This window comes from Camelina sativa, chromosome 14 (assembly GCF_000633955.1).
Source record: "Camelina sativa cultivar DH55 chromosome 14, Cs, whole genome shotgun sequence".
NCBI classification, from domain to species: domain Eukaryota; kingdom Viridiplantae; phylum Streptophyta; class Magnoliopsida; order Brassicales; family Brassicaceae; genus Camelina; species Camelina sativa.
Window position 1 is genome coordinate 14895615 of NC_025698.1, and position 15095 is coordinate 14910709.

At 34.7% G+C, this 15095-nt stretch overlaps 4 protein-coding genes across 4 annotated transcripts; 1 reads left to right on the forward strand and 3 right to left on the reverse strand.

Annotated features, from left to right (window-relative positions):
• LOC104741528 (uncharacterized PE-PGRS family protein PE_PGRS36) lies at positions 30 to 2194 on the forward strand. The gene is made up of 4 exons (XM_010462414.2): positions 30 to 355; positions 487 to 1155; positions 1453 to 1495; positions 1580 to 2194. Exons 1-4 carry the CDS (start codon positions 76 to 78, stop codon positions 1809 to 1811), a joined length of 1224 nt encoding a protein of 407 aa, XP_010460716.1. The 5' UTR covers positions 30 to 75; the 3' UTR covers positions 1812 to 2194.
• Positions 2422 to 3979, reverse strand: LOC104741529 (cold-regulated 413 inner membrane protein 2, chloroplastic). Its single transcript, XM_010462415.1, has 6 exons — positions 3758 to 3979; positions 3529 to 3669; positions 3213 to 3308; positions 2986 to 3050; positions 2796 to 2865; positions 2422 to 2712 (listed from the first exon to the last, which is right to left on the reverse strand). The coding sequence occupies exons 1-6, from the start codon at positions 3901 to 3903 to the stop codon at positions 2547 to 2549; spliced, it is 684 nt and encodes a 227-aa protein (XP_010460717.1). The 5' UTR covers positions 3904 to 3979; the 3' UTR covers positions 2422 to 2546.
• Positions 6741 to 8251, reverse strand: LOC104741530 (cold-regulated 413 inner membrane protein 1, chloroplastic-like). Its single transcript, XM_010462416.2, has 6 exons — positions 8039 to 8251; positions 7799 to 7942; positions 7496 to 7591; positions 7286 to 7350; positions 7138 to 7207; positions 6741 to 7025 (listed from the first exon to the last, which is right to left on the reverse strand). The coding sequence occupies exons 1-6, from the start codon at positions 8188 to 8190 to the stop codon at positions 6860 to 6862; spliced, it is 693 nt and encodes a 230-aa protein (XP_010460718.1). The 5' UTR covers positions 8191 to 8251; the 3' UTR covers positions 6741 to 6859.
• Positions 9306 to 13724, reverse strand: LOC104776974 (protein MEI2-like 5). The gene is made up of 12 exons (XM_010462417.2): positions 13534 to 13724; positions 12858 to 13006; positions 12329 to 12768; positions 12059 to 12217; positions 11849 to 11965; positions 11577 to 11728; positions 11402 to 11490; positions 10419 to 11316; positions 10253 to 10337; positions 10102 to 10170; positions 9839 to 10021; positions 9306 to 9708 (listed from the first exon to the last, which is right to left on the reverse strand). The coding sequence occupies exons 2-12, from the start codon at positions 12982 to 12984 to the stop codon at positions 9634 to 9636; spliced, it is 2394 nt and encodes a 797-aa protein (XP_010460719.1). The 5' UTR covers positions 12985 to 13006; positions 13534 to 13724; the 3' UTR covers positions 9306 to 9633.

A 15095-nucleotide genomic window follows, 5' to 3' on the forward strand; every position in this document is an offset into this window, starting at 1 on the left:
TGTTTTCTCTTTGCTTGCCGATTCTTCTAGCTTCCTAGTTTCTCCTTTCTCAAGTTTTCTTATATTCTCTCCTACATGTCTTCGCATCCCTTCTCTCTCCCATCCCAAGAAATCTTTGATTCTATGATTCTCTTTTCTCTTCATCTTTATAATAACATATATCTATCACCTGAGACGGAACTTCTTCGCAACCATTCTTTCTTTCCTCTATCAAATCCAAAGAACTACCTGAAGACTATATCTCTCTTTTTCTCTCAAAAGCTTTTCAACTACACGGATAACGGAAACAAAATGACTCACCGTATAACTTCTCGATGTTTCTCCATCATGCTTCTATGTCTTCTAATCACTTCACGTAATCTCTCTGCGTCTAATACATTATTAGAACAGTGAATAAGCTTTGTTTAATTTTCCTGCAAATTCTGAAATATTTTGTTATGAAAGGATACAACGAACTGACCTGATTTTTTTGATGATTGGTTTCAGCTCTAGATGTTATAGCTCAGGGTCAGGGAGGACAAGGTGATATACCAGTTGTTAATCCTACAGCTCCCGGTGGTAGCACCACCACACCAACCATAACCCAGCCATCACCGCCTACCTCAACATTCCCAGGTCCAACTACACCAACAACTACACCAACTGGAGGTTATCCACCACTTGATGGTACCACACCAACCGGTGGTTACCCGCCACTTGATGGCACCTCACCTCCAGGTGGTGGTGGTGATGTTGGTGGTGGTTACGGTGGTGGTAATGCACCTGGTGGAGGTGGTGACACTGGTGCAGGTGGAGGAGGTGGCGGCGGTTATGGTGGTGGTGCACCTGGTGGCGGAGGAGGAGGTGACACCGGTGCAGGAGGTGGTGGTGCAACTGGTGGTGGTGGTGGTGGTGGTGACACTGGTGCAGGGGGAAGTGGCCAGTGGTGTATAGCGAAAGCAAATGCTTCGCCAACATCATTACAGGTGGCTTTGGATTACGCATGTGGGTATGGAGGAGCTGATTGTGGCCAGATCCAACAAGGTGCAGCCTGTTACGAGCCTAACACTATTCGTGATCATGCTTCCTTTGCTTTCAATAGTTATTACCAGAAGCATCCTGGTTCAGACAGCTGCAATTTTGGAGGGGCAGCCCAACTTACCAGTACAGATCCAAGTAAGACATATTAGAATTTTTTATGCACAAGTCTACAAAGATTTTAATCATAAGAGACAGGAAACTAGAATTAAGTTACCTGCACAGCATCCATGTTTCCTTTGTCTTTGTTACCTCCATGGGGTGTATGAGCTACTTGAGACCTCCACAACTGATAGATTGTTTTGAGTATCTAGAATCAGTTCATGAACCTAAGAATACTATCCCACCATATGATTCTAATGTGTAAATTTTCGCCTATTATACTAAAGATAAATATGAGACTTGGTATTCATCTCTGCTGTTATACTGCTCCAGGTAAAGGAAGCTGTCACTTCTCATCATCATCAGGAACAGTCAGGTATGTTTCTCCTTCAACTAAACTAGCGCCTTACCCTGCCAAAAAGTGAAAAAATAACAGTAATTTTTTTTTTACCAAATGCAGCACAAGCCCACCAAGTCAAATGAGTCCACCAGATTTTAATTCCCCACCATCATCTACATACCCACCCCCTATAACAACTCCAACTACAGGCACAACTGCTCCTGGACCACCATTCGGCGTGGCAGAGCCAACAGGGCTTCCAAGTTCAGCAACACATGTGTCACATAGCCTTCTCTCAATCTTTACAGCAGTTGGGATACTAATGCCACTGCTCAGGGAAAATTATCTTTAAACGGTTTCAGGGTTTAATCATTCTCTGCGAATTATGAGGCGCGTTATCCATACCTACCATCACGATATATGGAGTTTGAGAAAGCAGCCGTGATCAGCAAGAAGATTTGAATCCAAGACCTTACTCTCACCATTTGTTGTATTGCTATAGTTCATCACTGAAAGTATATTTATTTAGTAGGAGATATTACAAAATCAAAGGGCTTAGGATATATACATTCTTGTAGACACATTAAGCATAATGTAACTCTCCACAGTTTTAGAAAATAAAATACTTAGGGAACGGTTAAAAAATACAAAAGCAATGTCAGACATGATTAATTGTACAAAGATATAACAGAAAATAATATGAAAGCTACTTCAAGTAGCTACTTACCTGCAGCATTCCAAAACATGTAGGCACAGCGACAATGACAGACAAGCTCCATGATACCTGCAGCATTTCCAAACAGTTTCTACAAGGATGAAAATATCCTTTATATGCACTTTCCGACTCATGATCTTATAAGTACACATTTTTGATCCAGTTCCGTGTGAAATCATACGCGAGTAAAATTTCAATCTGTTAGCAGCATATAGTTCCAAATACAAAGCATATCATAACGAGCGGATAAATGAAAGCACGTTTGAATTGAGTACTGAAATGGAGCAAATAAAACAGGACATTATCTCTTGTGTCTTCATACACATTGTTACAGTGATTTCTACAGATGATTCCTTTTGTCAAGGAGCATAGTTATATCAAGAAAAGGATCGATACAACTGTGACACCAATTATTGCTACAGTGGCAAGAACTGAATTCTGATCAAATGCTTTCTGCAAGCTGCCTGCTCGTGAGAAATGCTGGAAAGCCAGAAAACAAGAGATCGCTAAAGAAAGGATAGCCCCTTCTTGTTTCCCTCTGCATGTATATGAATTCAATAAGTTCGACTAATGAAAGAGAAAACCTTGATCACAAGACATTAACATTCGTAAGACTCTAACCTTATGCTCATAACTTGATATGGCGCCACAATCACCAAGAGTAATGCTATAAATGGCAGCTCAAGTTCACCTATAAACAAGGCATTTTTAAGAATTACAAACAAAGGCATGTAAATGGCAGTTGAACAGAAAAATCCAGTACTGGAATTCGATAGCTTATAACCTAACCTACTTGAAGACAAATACAAACCTGGGAAAGAGAAGAACAGTCGAGTAAGAAGCGCCAGGAATGCTGCCCAGATGCCATACTCACCCCTGCAAATCAGAAGCAGGATTTTTAAGTTTAATGACTTCAAGATGGGCTATATGATCATGCCAAGTTCTCTCATCCATCATAACGGAAAAGAACGGAACAAAATCCACAAGAATTGGTGAATGGCAAGGTATCATAAAGCCAGCCATGAAGAAAAAGCTTACTTCATCCAGGAGACAATGCCCACAGGTGCTTGTAGAGCGAATAGTGGAACAACAAAGGACTTATGAATACCAGTACCCCTTGTAAGCATCAATGCACTACAAAAATAAAACACCATTCAGTATAATAACATCGAACTTGCACAATCATCTATCCTAATTTCACTTCCGCACATGATTCCAAGACAGTGAAAACAAGTATAACACAAGCTGGAATTCATGAAAATGCTACAACATCCGAAATGGAGCTAAAACTTCTAAGGAAATTCACAGATCAGCATTTTTCAACAGTTCGATGAGAGTGAGAGATCAATCATACACGCAAGAAATTGTGGAGATCCATTGTAGATTATGAACAGACAACATCGGAGCGGCATAACAAACCACACTCGATCCTCTCTTCCGCCGCTTCTCAACCTTGGCCGACACTGAAGCCGTTCGCTGACGATCAGACGATAACCTACCAACCAAAACGAATCAAACAAAAACCAAATCCCAAGTGTTTGAGAATTTGAAATCGCGTGTTGTTAGAGTATCTATATATATACCTTAGCGGATTGAAGGAAACATCAATCGCACTGTGACTTAGACCGGAGAGATTCGAAATGCGAGGCCGCCGGAGTTTTAGAGAGAGACAGGGTTTGTGGTGGTGGAGAGAGACGATCCAGGACGATGAGAGACAGAGACTCGCCATTGTATTTGTTTAGTAAGGGCCTCAGTGCGTTCAAACGTTGCGGTTGCAGGAGATTGCAGAAGCTGGCGATTGTGGTTTGAAGCCGTATTAATCGTTTTGAACAATTGGTTTAGCGGTTTAAAATTGGTGTGTTTGCGGGAGGTTTACAATTGGTTGACCAGCGGGTGCAATAGCGGTTAGAACATAATAAAATATAATATATAATATATAAATGTTTAAAAACACCAAATTTTTTATTAAACTTGATTTATAATTAAAATTTACTAAAAAATATTAAAATAATTATTCAAAAAACAAATAAATTTTATATTGAAATACTTATTTCTTTATACATTTGGCTTTTTACCAAAAATTTAATCAAGTAATTTGATAAATGACAAAACATATGCTTTAGATCATAGATCTTTTCTCTTTTCTCTTTTCTCTTAGATCGTGGGTTAGTAGTTGCATCGATAGGAATAGTCAATGAGAGTTGAAAAGAGTCACTGGTGATTTGTTTTAATATTTTTCACAAATAATCTTATTTTCTTAAATTTCTAACGAAATATTATATTTATTTAGATTTTTTTGAACTTATGTACGATATGCCATTAAATTTACATCAAGTTTTCCAGGTTATTGTTAATTGGAATATTATTTTCTTCTAATTGTTTATTTTATAATCTCTACAATCGTATCCGTACTTCATTTTTTCCATCTTTAATGAGTAAAATGGTTAGACAGAAGATATAACAAAAAAAATTCATTATCATTATTTAAAGTTTTTACGCAAAAAAAATATATATATATATATATTCGAACCGCAATCGCCCGCAACCACAAACGGTTGCGGGAAACAGCTTTTAGAATTTAGTGGTTTGAAGTAGTTGGAAGCGATTAGGAGCAGTTTGTGTGATTGGTTCTAATCGCTAGCAATCGCTACTATCCGCAAACGCAACGTTTGCGGAAAACCAGTCAACACCTAAGTAGTAACACGGTGGTGGAAAAATGACGGAGTGATCATTCCATTAAATATTAATAATCGTTTTAATACATGATCGTTACATGGACGGTGTAGATTTCGCGGCAAATACTTCAAAGAATCTGAAATCTCCACCGTTGTTTGGTATCAAATCCAATGTAGGATTCCACGTCACCTTTAAAATATCCCAATTCAATTCAACAGAACATGGCAAAATATTTTAATATCCCATGAATTGTTTTAAAAATCATCCTTATATAATAAAACCGAAGTACACAACATTTTTTTGTAGACTATATAATAGATATATTTATGATTTTTTTGTTATAAACTTGTAACATAGATGTATTATAATATACGGGTTAGTCTGATTTTTGGTAAGTAAAGATAGTATGGATTTAGTTAATTATAGTAACATATAAATCAATTATAGGTAACATTTAAAAGATAAGAAATTCTCTCAACCGAATTAAAACAAAAATATGTAGATTCTTCTTTCACATTTATTTTATTTTATGTTTAAATTATTTTAATTTTTTTATCTAATATATTTAGTTAATAAAATTTATGATTTTTTCTACATATGATGTAATTTAAATTTTTTAAAACAGACATATATTGCTCAACTGATGAATAAAAAAAATATACAAAATGTCCTGCATCACCTAAGAAACCTAGGCAAAGATTCAAAGTCATATTAATAAAAAGAGACCAAAATGATTTTGAATACGAATGAGCAGAAACCTTGATTTATCAGGCATTGAAATTAAAAATTGTATGCATTTTATTATGGTTCTTTATTTTAAAGAATTTCAACTTTTAATAACTTAAAAAATTCAAATTTATAACTTTTTAAAATTTTTAAAGATTATTAATATTTCAATTATTAAAAAATTTATCTTTTTATAAAATGTTTAAGATATGAATAATATCTAAATTTATAAGAAGTTTAAATATTATAAGTATTTCAATTTCTAAAATAATAAAATTTATTCAAACATTTTAAATTTTAATAATATATACGAATTAAAATATCACATGATGGGTTATATGGCAGGACATGTTTGAGTTGATATTAATAAAAAATAAATTGTCATTAATTTTGTTCTACACGGGTAAAATATCATCTCATTATTTTGTGAACTTTTTAAAAACTTTAAAAATTATTAATATTTCAATTATTAAAACATTTAATTTTTATAACTGTTTAAGATATTAATAATATTTAAACTTTATAAGAAGTTCAAATATTATAAGTAGTTCAATTTCTAAAAAAAAAACTTTATTAAAACATTTTAAATTTTAAAAATATATTTAGATTTTTATGAAGTTTTTATGTGGTATACAACGAATTAAAATATCACACGACGAGTTATATGGGTAGACATGTTTGAGTAAATATTAATAGAAACTTAAAATGTCATTAATTCGGTGCTACATGGATAAAATATCAATTCATTATTTTGTTAACAATATGAATATTAGATTAATAGACTTATCTAATTAAATTGATTAATTAATACTGTAACAAAATAATTAATATGCGGTATAGTGTAGTTTAAGTCATATAATTAACAAACAAAATACAATATATAATTTGAAAAACTAAACAAATCAAATAAAATTAACAAACATAAATTAATATTTTTATCAAATAACTTAAACTGCAGTTTACCGCGGGTCAAAATCTAGATCTACTAAAATAGATCTTATAAAATAGATGTTATTTTCATAAGTTATATTCAACATATGATTTCATGGTATAGTGTTTGAGCAAAAAAAAAAATTTTAACAAATAAAATAATCATATATATACCAATTTAAATAAAAATTACAAAATAAATAGTAATCGGTGCTAGAGCACCGGTCCAATTGGTTTATTTTGATATTACGTTTCTTTGAAAAAAAAATAGTAAAGACCAAAGCATCACATCAATGTATCAGCATTTACAGCACATTGGTACAGAGATTTTTTTACGGACGAGCTAATTAAGTTTATAACAAGAAAAGAAGGGATACGACTGTGACACCAATAATGGCTACAGTGGCAATAACTGAACTCTTCTCATATGCTTTCTCCAAGCTGCCTGCTTTTGAGAAATGTTGGAAAGCCAGAAAACAAGAGATTGCTAATGATATGATTGCTCCTTCTTGCCTCCCTCTGCAAGTTATTAATCAATCAAAAAAAAAAAATTATTAATCAATCTCAGATTAAATATAACCTTGATGATGATCACAACAAAACGTTATATTCTTTAAGAGATGATTCTAACCTTATGCTCATAACTTGATGTGGCGCCACAATCACCAAGAGTAATGCAATGAACGGCAGCTCAAGTTCACCTATAAACAAAGGCGTTTTATAAGACTTACCATAATTTCATAGCCTGTAACCGAACCTACTTAAAGACGGATACGAACTTGGAAAAGTTAAGAACAGTCGAACAATAAGCGCGATGAATGCTGCCCAAACGCCATATTCTCCCCTACAAATTAGTTTCAGAAGTTTAAATCAATAACTTCAAGATGGCTGTGAGAGCATATGCCAAGTTCTCTCACGTACGTATAGAATAATAACAAAACAAAAAGAGAAACTGCATAACAAAAAGCAACAAGCATTAAAAGGCTTACTTAATCCAAGCGACAATGCTCGATGGTGTGTGTAGAGCGAATAGTGGAACAACAACAGACTTTTGGATACCAGTACCCCTTGCAAGAATCAACGCACTATATATATAAAAGAAATTAACACCATGATTAGAATAATCTTTGTTATAGTTCTGACATTAATTAATTATATATGAAACAGAGGAAACTACACAATCATCCATTGCAATTCTCTTCAATGTAACATGTAACACATCATTACATTTTTACACCAGCTTTATATATGTGTTAAGAAAGTAAATGAGAGAGAAAGAGGTCATCTCATACATGCAAGAAATAGCTGAGATCCATTGTAGATTATAGACAGAAACCGGAGAAGCATAACACACCAAGCTCGATCCTCTCTTTTGCCGTTTCTCAACCCTTGTTGACACCGTAGCGGTTCTGATTCGATGACGATCAGCCAACAACCTAACACAAAAACGACTCGTAACAATTTAAAAGCTATACTGTTTGAGAGTTTTGAAACCGCGTGTTTCTTCTGGTGAGATCTCTATACATATATACCTTAACGGATTGAAGGAAACAGAACCCGTAGTAGCGTGACCTATACCGGCGGAGAGACCTGATGAACGAGGCCGGAGTACTTTTAAAGAGAGAAAAGATTTCTGGTGGTGGAGAGAGACTACTCGGGACGATGAGAGACAGAGACTCGCCATATGTATTGTTTAGTAGCACGATGGTGTGTGGTGTGGTGTGGTGTGTGGAAGGATGACGGAGTAATGGTTCTGTTAAATATGATGGTTACGTGGGACGTGTGGATTTCGTGGCAAAATGCTTTTAAAAGTGGAGCCTAGTGTACACGTGACTGGAAAACGAGAGTCCTTCACTATCAAACAAAGAATCTTTGAATCTCCACCGTTGGAATCAACTCAAATGCAAATCCACTGCACCTAGGAATAGGATGATTCCATGTCAGCTTTAACATATCTAGTTCATGGCACAAAAATTCATGTCGATCAAAGATAATCTTAATTATTTTTGTGTTTTAAATATATATTTTATAAACACTTATTTAAAGTTTACAATTAATTAATACAAAAATACTGTCATAACTCAATTGATTATTTTTACTTTGGGTTTGAAACTTCTCTTTTCTACGAAAAATATTCGAGTGATAAGCCAGTTTTTGATGCCGACATAAGTCCTTCAGTTTCAACCTTTCAATCATGTTCTTTGATTTCAGCCTTTCATGTACGTTCTTTTATTTTTTTGCTATATCCTTGTTTTTTTGTTATTATATTGATAAGACTTAGACTTTTTTTATCAATGGCTTTGATTGGTGAACACAATTAAAACAGTACAAAGTTGTACAACTTTGATTTTTTACCAATCACAAAAGCTTTATTAAAATCTTTATTCTCAGATTTTTGATACAACTTTCATCAGTGGCGGAGCTAGGCATTCAATTCATCAGAGTCAAAATATAATTTAAGAGGTCAATTGTGTTATCAATTTTTTTATAAGGATCAATTCTGCTATTTTATCAGGGTCAATTTGATTTTTTTCCTAAAAATTCAACTAAACTTAAAATTTCACCAGGGTCAATTGACCCACATGCTTCTACCCTAGGTCCGCCCATGGCTTTCATGAACATCTTTTTCTTACAGTTTTGCACTATTCCGTAACATCTTACGGTTCTAGCTTACAGTTTTTCTGTACAATTTTGGATACATTACCAATAGGACCCAATAAAAAAAATACACAAGACTGAAGGAAAAAGAAAAAAAAAATCTAGAAAAATACAAAAGATTTGAGAGTACTCTTTTTTTTGTTACTGTACAAATTGCCAAAGCTTATAATAGAAGTAACAAGAGTTACAACATAATACCCACATAAAACCGAGTATTCATGGTTTTTTCCTTTTTACATATACTCCATGGAACCAAAAAAAAACATGAAGAAAGAAACGAAAACAGAGTAAATACTCTCCGACAGCTGCAGGCAGCATTTTCAAACCTGCAAATCGAAAACACACTCTGCAGGGTGCTGCATCAGCGTCAGTTAACTCTGCCTTTTCACCAATATGTACGGTTAAAATTAGTACTTAGGAAAAAAAAACAGCCATATTACAACACTCAAAGTCCTCTTTAACTCTTATGTCAGCTTCTCTCTCTGCCATCATCATCGAGCTGAGAGTCAAGGAGATCCACATTCTTAATTTCCTCATCAACAACCTATAAAAGACAAAAACAAAAACACCATAACAAGTCTTAAGATCATATCTAACCACAATGCAGGCAGTATTAACATCCTTCAGGATCATCTGGATTGTAGTTGTTTCAGATCAAAGAGTGATGTTTTTACCTGTTCAACAGTGTCTGGATTGTTAGGGGTGTCGAAGATAATAGGACGACAACGCATATCTTCATTCATCAAGCTTGAGTTCTGAAAATGGGCTATAAGGGCAGATTTTCCTTGTATCCGAGCATATGCTAGTGAAGCTACTTTCTCACTGTTAAACTTCTCCCACTTCTTCCCGTTAAAAGCCTGCAAAAATGGATGTTTCTGTTAATTCGTAATCCAAGTGATCTTAACTATTAATTGAAAATTGGAGAGACAAAGGATACCTCATAAAATGGAATGATGAGTTCTGGAGAGAGCATATTGATGAATGCATAGCCAACATTGCATTTGTTCTGCAAACCAAACAGTTATTAACCGTGCGTTGTAGTATCAGTTAAGTGAATTTGTAACTTCGAATTCCTAATGAATCTTTACCTTAAAATCAATGGGCAAATAGAGAAAGTTGTAAGTCCCTTGGTTCTTCTCATCAATCGCAGCTAACAACATCTTTGAGGTGTATCTGTTGATAACATCATGAAAGAAACTCAATTAGGAATCAGGCTGTACCGTATAAGTAACAATAAAGAAAAGAAAAGCTTACTTGTTTGGAATGTTTTTAATCATCAAGGTGGTTCGAGAATCCTCTCCTTTAAGAATTTTTTCCAAATCAAGTTGAAACTGTTTCCTGCTTTCAACTTGGATCGAATTGTTCTCGACTCTACGAGGCCTTCCATTTTCATACAAACCGTCAAAGCCAGAGGTGACCCGTCCTGGGTTTAGACCGCTGCTTAAGAACATGGGGGAGAATCTCGGTGAAGACATCATTCTGTAACTTGAAAACCCGTTTTCAGCCATGCTTCCAGGGTTCATGATCCCATTATTTGTCATTTTTGACGGGAAACTTCCACCGTTGAGACCCATTCCACTCATTCCTTGAAGACCAACACTGTTCATGAATAAAGTGTCCTTTGAAGACTCTGGGACGAATCCAAAATGCTTTTCTAGAGGAACACCAGATGGTGCAGACCCAACATGGAAGTGATGATGACTACGACTTTGATTCTGATGCTGATGCGGAAATGGAACAGATCGGTCTACCCGAGCTGAGAAGAGTGGATTCCCAGTGGATGATGTTGACCAAACCGAGGAACTTGAAGGTTCAGAGCGTGTATTAGGACTTCCCCAGAGAAACTCTGAACCTGACAACGTCTCAATTCCACCTCCATTTGAGATCAAAGGACCAGAAGGAGAGAGATTTCCGGTGTACTTGTTATCCAGCTTTGGCTCTTGGAACAAAGGTGATGACTGTTGGAAGACGTTGCTACCAATTTGAGCCCTGCCAATGGGTGCAAGCTTCGAGCTTGGTCCTTGTGAATTTAGAGCAGACGCCAAACCAGACAAGTGGCTGTTCCTTGTAGGACTTAACCCGAAAACGGGTGACCTGCTAAGTACACTTTGAAGTGGACTACCCTCCACAGGACTATTCAGCAGCCAGTTACCTGCCACCAAATCAAACAGTTTTAGCCTTTGAGGATGTCAAAATTACAATTTTGTTTAAAGAGAAGCATATACAAATATACTCACTTGGAGGAGAGTTCGCCATGGGTGAACCAATCATAGGTAGGTAATGCAAATCATCGTTTTCAAGTTCTTGGTTAAGTTGCAACATCAGGCTAGTAGAGCAAATAATAAATGGTCAGACGTAATAAATATAATGGCATTAATTATTGTATGTAACAGATCCAAGAAAGATACAAACCTTCGACGAGCTCCACCAGGGCGACTAGGTTCAACCTTTATACGTTTTCCTGCAATCTCACACCTGTTTAATGCCTTCAATGCTGCTTCAGCACCTCGAACATCATAAAACTCGACGAATTTGTGATGCCTCTTATGTGGTGTTTCTCTTATCTGGTTTTCAGGAGGAAAAAAAACAGTACTTAAAATGGATGTTTTTCTTTCTTTCAAACCAGCTCCACAGTATCAAATACGCTGTTTGTCATAAAAAATATACAGAAAGATATCTATTACCTCTTTGATCTCGCCATGTGCACCAAAAATACCATGCAAGTCATCATTAGAAATTGAAGGATCCAGGTTAAAAACCACTAATGTCCCCTGATTCATATCCTTCTCAGATGGATTATCCTACAGAAACACAGGAAAGAGGTACAATAGAAGCAAATTAGAGCTGCAACAAGAATCGTTGACAGTAGTGTTAAAAAAGAACCACTAGCAAACCTTGGGAATTGAGAAGTGAATATCCAATTTTCTCCGTCTTAAAGGCTTATTCTGTAAAGACCGCATAGCCATTCGAGCAGAACGAATGTCATAATAAGATATCATGACAAATCCCCTATGCTTACAAGTAGTATAGAGCGTTCTAATGTCACCGTATTGCTGCCACATCATAAAAACAAAAAAAAACACAAAACATAACCCATCAGTGTCTGTAGAGTAAGTTTGTTAAAACAAATCCAACAGTGTCAGGTCAATTTTAGTTGAAGTTACCTCAAAGAGAGTTCTGAGTTCAGAGTCCTCTACATTACTGTTAATATTCCGGACAAACAATGTTCTCGAGGGGTGTTCACCGTAAGGATGCTCACCAGCAACAGTGCCAGCACCATTTTGAATATTAAATGGCGGAATTGCGTTTCCACCAAGACTTGAAAGGGACAATCTTGGAGGACCAGTCATGCTCAAGTTGTCCCTAAAATCAGTGTCAAGTTCCATTCCTCCTCCACTACCAAAAAGATCGAAATCATCAGCATCTGGTAGCTCGCCCAGTTCAAGTTCATCCATCATCCCTGTCAATAGATCTTCTTCATCAGGAAGCAGGTTTCCAATGGAATGAGATTCAACGTCATCAACACTTTCGTGAAACTTGTTTGCACGAGAAACAGCCGTATCATCTATCCTTGAGAAACTATCTCTGTTATCAATCATTTGAACTGCAAAAAAAAGCAAACTTTGTAAGCTAAAGAGAGGAAGATATGTATACGTCCCCATATGTAAAGATCTAAGGGAATTTGGTTAGTACGTTTTCCATGGGGAAGAACAGGTAAAGAACTGGAGAACAAAGTAGCATCGCTGGAAGGATGATGGTGACGACCAAAGCCAGGGAGGATTCCCCAAGCTCCAGCCTCAGCTTCGTGTGGTATATCCATTTCAGTAACTTCTTTCTTTGATCTGTTTGCAAAGTAAAAAAAAAAAACAAACCCATCAGCTCACATTTATAATATCATATTCAAACTGGAACCAAATACATAAAAAAACTTCACAGATCAGATATACTATAAGTTAATCAACAAGATAACAAGAGTGAACAACACATAAGAAATCTCAAGTCATGTGTAGAAAAATTAACATGCAAGCAAGAAAGATTGATCCAAGGAAGAAATCAAAATAAAAAAATCAAAGAAAAACAGAACTGCTGCTTGGTAAAAAAAAAAAAACACGAAACTATGCTCCGATCATCAGAAGCTAAAACCTTTTTTTAAAGTCACAGTAATGATCGTAATCGCCGACATAAACAAAAAGAGCAGAAGAAACCAATTTAAGAAGAAGGGGTTTAGACTTATATAGACAAAAACCCAGACCAAAAAAGAAGCAATCAATAGGCGAAGAAAAAACATCAAAAACCCAGAAATCAAAATGGGAAAAAGTGAAGAGTTAAAAAAGAGAGAGAGAGAGAGAGAGAGAGAGAGAGTTAATACCTGAAAAATGTGCAGTTACCAAAACACCGACGACGACGATGATCACCGATACAAACGAAGCATGAACAAGAGAGAAAAAGAGAAGAATCTCTACCAACCAAACACAAATAAACCCCCCCACAAAGCACAGAAACAACAAAAATAAAATTAGAGAGAAGAAGGAAGAAAATTTGGACTTGTCTCTTTCATTTTTTTTTGTTTTTTTTTCTGGGGGTTTAATAGAGAAGAGAGAGAGAGAAGAAACAACAGTAATAATATGAGAGGAAGAAAATAAATTAAAAAAATTGAGAGAGAGAAAGGATTGAGAATGATTGATGTGTCTAAAGGAGGTTTTTTTTTTCTTAACTGTATTTAAATACATTTTTTGAGTCCGATTTTTTTTTTTTTTTGTATTTTTTAACACTTTTTTTTTTTCAATTCAATACACCTTTTTTATAATAATCAATACACTTTTTTTTTTATTTTTCAATTCAATACACCTTTTTTATAATAATCAATACACTTTTTTTTTAAACAAATAATACACTTTTTTATTTTTATTTTTACAAGTAAGTATGATTTTGACACTTCCGTGTTTATCTCTGTTATATAATCTTTTCAGTAACTCTATCCATAAATATGTTGAGATTGAGTATTTTATTTTGTCGTATCATTCTTTTTTATTTTTTTTAATCCTTACACATTTACTACTGTCTAATGTAATGGGATAACTAATGGATATCCCAACTAAATATTTTCGATTCGTTTGGTATGTACAATATGTATCTTTACGAAATTTTAATCCATGATCGCATTTCCATATTTCTTATTGTTTCAGGTTTACATGAAATTTTTTGACAAGAGATTATCCAAATATCCATATAGTATAAGATTAGATAAACTTTTGTTTTGAGCAAACTAAAAGTTAATGTATATCTTAATCTTTAACAACTTTAATTTTTGAAAATATATAATTGATTGGCTTTAAAAAGTTTCAAATCATACCCATAAATTCTTCGTAGCTTTTTACATTTTTTTTATGGCAGTTGGATAGAAACGGAGTCAATATGTTTGCTTAATTTGACTGAGTATTATCCAAAGGAAATAGAATACATATTGTCGAACAGCGGATGGAGTCAACGACTCACACAACCTCTATTAAAGTTTTGGGTAATATTATTAGATAGCAGAGTAAAATAAAAAAAATACCACAATAATAATTTTTTATAGGAAAATATTATAGGACCTATATTTTTTTAAAAATAAAAAAACACAATCAATTTTTTTTTTAGTGTCAGATAGAAAGAGTAAAAATTTGGTGTGATTTCTTAAAATAACATGTAATATTTATATTTTACATGTTATATTGAACTAAATAGCTTTTGATTGTAAACCCAAACCGACAAATAATCTCGTTTTAATTATAAAATCTAAACTCTAACCATCTCATATGTGAACCCAAACCGACATATAATATGTGAACCCAAACTGACATAATTTCGTTCTAATTATAAAATCTAAACCCTAACCATCTCATTTGTGAACCCAAACCGACATATAATATGTGAACCCAAACTGACATA

What these genes read in the sequence shown, in the direction of transcription:
- LOC104741528 (XM_010462414.2), top strand. Translation starts at nt 76, where the DNA reads ATGTCTTCGCATCCCTTCTCTCTCCCATCCCAAGAAATCTTTGATTCT. An exon ending in ATGTCTTCTAATCACTTCAC is followed by an intron (nt 356 to 486) that starts GTAATCTCTCTG and finishes GATTGGTTTCAG; the next exon opens with CTCTAGATGTTATAGCTCAG. An exon ending in ACTTACCAGTACAGATCCAA is followed by an intron (nt 1,156 to 1,452) that starts GTAAGACATATT and finishes ATACTGCTCCAG; the next exon opens with GTAAAGGAAGCTGTCACTTC.
- LOC104741529 (XM_010462415.1), bottom strand. Translation starts at nt 3,903, where the DNA reads ATGGCGAGTCTCTGTCTCTCATCGTCCTGGATCGTCTCTCTCCACCAC. An exon ending in GGCATTGTCTCCTGGATGAA is followed by an intron (nt 3,051 to 3,212) that starts GTAAGCTTTTTC and finishes TCTGATTTGCAG; the next exon opens with GGGTGAGTATGGCATCTGGG. An exon ending in TATCAAGTTATGAGCATAAG is followed by an intron (nt 2,713 to 2,795) that starts GTTAGAGTCTTA and finishes ATATACATGCAG; the next exon opens with AGGGAAACAAGAAGGGGCTA.
- LOC104741530 (XM_010462416.2), bottom strand. Translation starts at nt 8,190, where the DNA reads ATGGCGAGTCTCTGTCTCTCATCGTCCCGAGTAGTCTCTCTCCACCAC. An exon ending in AGCATTGTCGCTTGGATTAA is followed by an intron (nt 7,351 to 7,495) that starts GTAAGCCTTTTA and finishes ACTAATTTGTAG; the next exon opens with GGGAGAATATGGCGTTTGGG. An exon ending in ACTGTTCTTAACTTTTCCAA is followed by an intron (nt 7,208 to 7,285) that starts GTTCGTATCCGT and finishes CTTTGTTTATAG; the next exon opens with GTGAACTTGAGCTGCCGTTC.
- LOC104776974 (XM_010462417.2), bottom strand. Translation starts at nt 12,984, where the DNA reads ATGGATATACCACACGAAGCTGAGGCTGGAGCTTGGGGAATCCTCCCT. An exon ending in TTCACTTCTCAATTCCCAAG is followed by an intron (nt 11,966 to 12,058) that starts GTTTGCTAGTGG and finishes GTGTTTCTGTAG; the next exon opens with GATAATCCATCTGAGAAGGA. An exon ending in ATTAAAAACATTCCAAACAA is followed by an intron (nt 10,338 to 10,418) that starts GTAAGCTTTTCT and finishes TGTTATCAACAG; the next exon opens with ATACACCTCAAAGATGTTGT.